General features: G+C 33.9%; 1 protein-coding gene across 1 annotated transcript; it reads left to right on the plus strand.

The window, feature by feature from the left end:
* Positions 1–2479: 2479 nt before the first annotated feature.
* Positions 2480–5517, plus strand: LOC120161448 (farnesyl pyrophosphate synthase-like). Its single transcript, XM_039171693.1, has 4 exons — positions 2480–2915; positions 3041–3127; positions 3311–3404; positions 5426–5517. Exons 1-4 carry the CDS (start codon positions 2805–2807, stop codon positions 5515–5517), a joined length of 384 nt encoding a protein of 127 aa, XP_039027624.1. The 5' UTR covers positions 2480–2804.
* The last annotated feature ends 1060 nt before the right edge of the window (positions 5518–6577 follow it).

Here is a 6577-nt window from a genome sequence, read left to right on the forward strand (position 1 = left end):
GGACCGTGTCTTGTTTGGGCCTTCTGACGTATATTTATTTATTTTTAAGATAAAATGTATTCGTTTAAATACAAATAACATTAAGAATTACATCATTTTTAATACATTTAGGTTCATTATAAAGGAAACAGAGAATTGATCCTCGAGAAGATCTGATGTACCAAGATGTGTGTCATCTTATTCGCCTCTCGATGTTTATAAAACATTTTGAAATTTGAATAATTAATGAGCGTTGCGTGTGCCTTGAACAACAATCTAGTGACCAAGATATATTTTCTTCAATTGATCAAACGGCTGACAATGGTGATTACGTCTCCTTCAATAAAAAACATTCTTCCGGTCATTCTTGGTCGTCATTATTAAACCATGAATAAATACAATTGCTTCAGTCGATTCAAGAGTTTGAAGAGACTCAAGCTTATGAGCGAAACCACAAAGGACGATACCATGATGATCACAAGCTACTTCATCTATGATTGCTTCATCAATTCTCACAATAAAAACTCCATCTATATTTATTTTTAAACAATCGATTGGACACTTCCAAAAATGACACTAGTGAGTGCTCGTGGTGGAAGCTGTTGTGCTATTTTTTGTACTGGCCTTGAAAAAAACAGTAGCAAGTACTAGTGCATTATTAACATCTTTATCCACTTGAAATTCTTTATCATGAATCCACTTCTTGTGCCTATTTCATATATTCCAAAACAAGGTGATTAGGTTAGCAAAAACCTACTTGATCCAATTGACGAGGCAACCTCTTCCAACCACTCTTTGTTAAAAAATTATTTTATAACTTTAATAATAATAACTCAATAAAGTAACCCTCTATAATCGAAAATTTATTTATATAATTTTCCCTAAAAAATTTACATTTCGTATATGTTCTGTCTTTTTAAACTGTATTTAAAACATAAACAATTAATTAAACCCATTTTTACACTTGACTTCAAAGGTCCAAATGGCCCCAAACCCAACCCGGAACCTAATTTTAATGTAAGAAACAAAATCTAAAAGTCTAAAACTATCTTCAACTGCAATACCGACCTTTAAATCTCAGTGTTTTTGTCCCCAGCTATCTTGCAGCGTTGCGTTGGAGTAAAGTACTTACTGGTATGCTCTATTCTCTCTTTACCATTTGATTTTTACTCCGTTAGGTACAACTTGTCTAAAATATATAATGAAGTAGAGAAAAATAAGAGAATGGTTCACTCTTTATTATTATTATTTAATTTTTTGCGACAAAAGAAAAAGGCAACTTATTGTCTAAATATATATGTTTCTTGTAGTAAACTTTGTTTGCTTTTAGAAGTAATTATTGAGTTAGTACAGACTACAGAATGTTTAGAATATATTTATATGCTAATTTAAAATTTTAATTGCTTTTGCAGATCCATTTTGAAGGCTTTAATCCTTGTACTGGCTGCGTTTACAAAAGACTCAATTTAGTTTAAGCTTAATATGAGCGTAACAAGTCGAGCACGGGTTCTCAAATCTGTATTGCGGCCGGGTTTGGACAGAACTCGATCCATATTTTGGGTTGAATCGAACTTGAACAAAGGAAATGAATATAAATATTTTACATGGATTCAATCCGAATTCGATCCGATCTTATTCAATAACAGGTACAAGCTAAAACCTTTTATTGAACTTGCATACAATCAAAGATTACAACTTCATTAATTGCACACAAATGTAGTATCTTTCGTTCATGATAATTTAGAAAACTCGATGCATGATAAAAGTTGTACTAAATGAGTAAAAATGTTTTAGCTACTCGTGGTAATTTGACAAACCAAATTAAAATAACTAAGAAATTAGTGTTTTTAATCTTATTATCTCAATATATCAAAACTTTTATTATTTCCAAACTCCTTTTTAGGTTAGAATACTAAACTAAACCTTATATATATGGATGCATTCATGGAATGCGTGTATCTAAGTGGTTTGAGTACCACTTTCTCTTTGTAATAACAATGACAATATCTATGAGAATCTCAGTTCAGTTCTAGTATCTTTTTTTCTTTCTTTCTTTCTTCTAGTTCCACCACCGGAAAGAAGGTATAGAGTGGAAATCCAAGATACGAGTGAGTTAAAATCCAAGTTTATGCAGGTTTATTCTGTACTTAAATCAGAGCTTCTTAATGACACTTGTTTTGAATTTACCGATGATTCCCGACAGTGGGTAGAGCGTGTAATTTCCCATCTCTCTCTCTTTCTTTCTATTGTTATTGTTGGTAGTCGATGGTTTCACGTTTGGTTCTTGTTCTTAAGTCTTAAAAGTGGATGCTTTATAGTTTATGGAGTTCTTTGTTTGGATTCTGTTAAAATTTCATTCTTTTGAATTTAGTGTTGCATGGTTGTAGCTTTTGATGAACATGTTTGTCACTTGTCAGTGGGAGGTGGGGGGAGTTATAATCGTTGGTTTTAGCCGTGTGGTTATTGTCCGTCGTCGATGGTTTCATTATTGAACTTTGCATTCAGTATAAAATGACGCTGATCATGAATTGATGCATCATATTTTTTTTCTGTTTTTTTAGGCTATACGTGCACTCTGGTATTTAAATAGCATATACCCTATTATGTGAAACTAATTATTTTCATTCATCTCCTTTCTTTAGTGGTTTCTTACTGAGAAAAATGTAAATCATGATAGTCTGGTTTCTCCTTTTGTTGCTGGTGCTCGATTACAATGTACCTCAAGGTGCGGATTGATTGGGGTTCTCGATAACCAGAAATCCGTAGTAAATAGGCTTTGTATCGGAATCAATGTTTGCTTACTGACTATACTGTTTCCAGGTAAGATGAACCGAGGATTGTCGGTCATCGACGTGTTCAAGTCAATGAAAGAAGGAAAAGAACTGAGTGATGATGAAGTTTTTCTTGCTTGTGCCCTTGGTTGGTGCATTGAATGGGTGTGGCTGAAGGATACATAAACGCTCTATTAGTCATATTCGTTTTCAGTTTTCATCAATAATTTAAAGAGTTGTTTAATATCTGTTGTACTGCTATTGACTTCCTTTAACATCGATTTGTGCAGCTCCAAGAATATTTTCTCGTTCATGATGATATCATGGATCGATCTCATACTCGCAGAGGTCGACCGTGCTGGTTCAGGCTTCCAAAGGTATATGATATAACCAGAATAACCCTATCTCTGTATTAGTACAAAGTGAAACCCTTTAATTCATTTTTAAATTGGTTTGCAAACCATTTGATCCTGTTGGACGAGTTAGGAACTCGACCTAGGTTAGTCAGTTAGCTTTCTTGATTGGGTGAAAAACTCCGGTTTCTTACAGTTTCATTGTAGGTTGGAATGATTGCTGTCAACGACGGGCTAATTCTACGTAATCAGATCTTCAGAATTCTCAAGAGGCACTTCACGGTGTCGGAACCGTCTTTCGGTTGGGCCCCGGAATTGGGCTTCGACTTAGGAAAATGGGGATTGGAGTCGCCACCGATCATTTATTTAAAAATAAATGGGTTGATCGGATACCCTATTTCTTACCTGATCTGCGTCTTACCAGAGATGTGTCGGATTCGGGAGTCGGTTACAGTCAAGGAAGGGCTAGCACCCTTGAACTGCCCTTTCGGTACTGTGTAATTTCCAGTTGTCTTTAATTAAGAAAATTGAAAGTTAAATTAAAAGGTAAAATATTGATCCAAATTGCTTACCACTAATTGTTTGAAGTTCTCTCAAAAAGCCAAGGAAAATGTTAGGTAATGGAAGTAATAAAATAGAAAAATAGGGCGAACAAACGAAACAATAAAAAAAAACAATGTATAAAAAAAGAATGAAATATGACTAAATATAAAATAAAATATGCAAAGGAAAAAAACGAAAATACAAATAAAGAAAAAGAAGAAAATATAATAAAATATAAATGGATAAAAAAATACACATAATAAAATAAAATATAAAGCAATGAAAATGAAAAAAAAGAAAGAGGAAAAAAAAATATGCGTAATATACATATAATAAAAATAACAATTATAATAGTAAAAATAGTAATGAAATAATAATGATGAAAATAATAAATAAAATATATATATATGTAGAATATAAAAAATACATAAAAGATATATAGAAATAAAGAGTAAAAAATGAGTAATACATATACGTATATAATAATAAAAAATATAATATGATAGCATAAATAAATAAATAATAATAATAGTAAAAAGTAAAAGGGGAAATAAATAAAATAAAAATGGAATAAATAATTAATGAATGAAACAAGAAATATATATATTAAAGTATTAAAAAGGAAAAATATCAATAATAGGTAAAATGAATATATATATATATATATGTATATACATATGTAAATGCAAAAAATATATATATATATATATTAATAGAAATATAATTATAAGATAAAATGAGTAAGATTGGTAAATAATAAAAAATACATAAATAACGTATAAAATTATAAGATGTAGTAGCTAGATAAAAAAAAGTTAATTAAAATAATATATGTATTAACACTAAGTATATAGATGAAATATATAGAAAATACGTATATAGATATATAATTACATGATATGGAATAAATAAAAAAAGGTTAGTATAAGTATTAAATTGAATCAAAAAACAAGTTAGGTGGCTAAAGTGAAAGAAAATCAGAATTAGAGACCAATTCAAAAGCAAATTCGGGGTCAAAATAACTCTTTAAAAGCTGCGAGGGACCAAAAGGGTAGTTTACCCTAATTTATTGCAAAACGCGGATCTGATATAAACGGATCAAATGCTTTTTTATTTCATTTTCTCTTCTTCTTTCGCCCGAATACTCGTCCCTCTCATTTCCTCTCCACATTCAACCGTGTTCTTCAACTGAAGAACACGGCCACCATGAAATCCAGAAAACGGCCGATGGCCACCTTGCGCCGCCTCGCCGCCGCCGCTGAACGGGACGGCCGCCGTTCATCGGCGGCAAAACCCTTTTTTTTTTTTTTCGAAGCTCTTTTCCTCTGGTTTTCCAAAATCCGAATAGTTTTTTTTTGATCGGGCCTCGGGATTGCTAGATCTACAAAGATAGATCTCAGAAACTTTTCCCGTTCATCGGCCAAAATTTTTTATTTGGTATTTTCGAGCTAAATCGCGAGGAGGAATCAACATGCAAGAGTGAAATACAAATGAACAAGGTAAAAACGATACCTTCTCTTATTTATTTCCGAGGAATCTTACAAAAAAAAAATGCTTGCTTTTGCCTTTCGTATCTCTGCTAACGTTCTTGGGTAATTTTCGTGTAATCTTTTTGTAAAATCGTATCCACCCCCTGATATTGTTGATTACATGGGTATTTATACACATAATAATGCTATCTCTAGTTCCGAATTTTAAGAGGTTTGTTTGGACTAAAACACTTGTTATTTGCTATTTTGGTGTCCTAAACATCCACGATGTTGATCTGTTGCCGAGAAGCATGGGATAGAGGCGTGTATGGCGAAGACTCGTGGGGGCTGTGGATCAAGGAATTTGGTCATGGTATCCTTGAGCAGAACGGCGCTGGATGAGATCGAGGGAGGGCATGCGGCGCTTAGGGTTTCTGGAAACCCTAAGTCTACACGGGTTTGACGTGGGTTTGGGCCTGGTGCTGTTGGGCCCTGAAAAGAAAAGAAAAAATGTAATAAATATATAATATAATTTATAATATAAATATATATATAAGGACGAAATTTTGTGTATTCAGCTGCCCCTCTTTGCTCATTGTCGTGTAACGAAAATAGAGCAAAGATTAAAAGACATAAATTTCGTCCACATCGAATATCCTCTGTCGTAGAGTTGAAATTCGATGTTGAGACTGGTTTTTAAAACACGAGATGACTCCCTCGTCGTGAGGTTGAGTTAAAACTGGAAGATTCTGAGCCTGAATCCTTCGTCGTGAAATTGAAATCGAACTCGTGAAGTTGAAATCGAACTCAGAGTTCTGGAGGTAGCTCATGGATCGTCTTCTAGCCAAAGATACTTCGTTGTGAAGCTGAAATTGGGTAATTGTTTATTGACAACCAGCGGTCCCTTCGTCATGAAGTTGAACTTGCGTTGCCTGGAGTCCAATATCCTTCGTTGTGAAGTTGAAATTGGCTCTGAATTTGAGAAATGTTTGTTGACAACCAGCGGTCCCTTCGTCGTGAAGTTGAACTTGCGTTGTCTGGAGTCCAATATCCTTCGTTGTGAAGTTGAGATTAGCTCTGAATTTGAGAAATGTTTGTTGACAACCAGCGGTCCCTTCGTCTTGAAGTTGAACTTGTGTTGTCTGGAGTCCAATATCCTTCGTTGTGAAGTTGAAATTGGCTCTGAAATTGAGAAATGTTTGTTGACAACCAGCGGTCCCTTCGTCGTGAAGTTGAACTTGCGTTGTATGGAGTCCAATATCCTTCGTTGTGAAGTTGAAATTGGCTCTGAAATTGAGAAATGTTTGTTGACAACTAGCGGTCCCTTCGTCGTGAAGTTGAACTTGCGTTGTCTGGAGTCCAATATCCTTCGTTGTGAAGTTGAAATTGGCTCTGAAATTGAGAAATGTTTGTTGACAACCAGTGGTCCCTTCGTCGTGAAGTTGAACTTGCGTTGTCTGGA

The sequence above is a fragment of the Hibiscus syriacus genome, unplaced genomic scaffold, assembly GCF_006381635.1.
Source record: "Hibiscus syriacus cultivar Baekdansim isolate YM2019G1 unplaced genomic scaffold, ASM638163v2 tig00111402_pilon, whole genome shotgun sequence".
Lineage (NCBI taxonomy): Eukaryota > Viridiplantae > Streptophyta > Magnoliopsida > Malvales > Malvaceae > Hibiscus > Hibiscus syriacus.

Excerpts from the sequence above, each read along its gene's own strand:
- LOC120161448 (XM_039171693.1), top strand. The coding sequence starts at position 2,805 with ATGAACCGAGGATTGTCGGTCATCGACGTGTTCAAGTCAATGAAAGAA. Across the intron at positions 2,916-3,040 it reads TTGGTTGGTGCATTGAATGG|CTCCAAGAATATTTTCTCGT; the intron begins GTGTGGCTGAAG and ends CGATTTGTGCAG. Across the intron at positions 3,128-3,310 it reads GCTGGTTCAGGCTTCCAAAG|GTTGGAATGATTGCTGTCAA; the intron begins GTATATGATATA and ends GTTTCATTGTAG.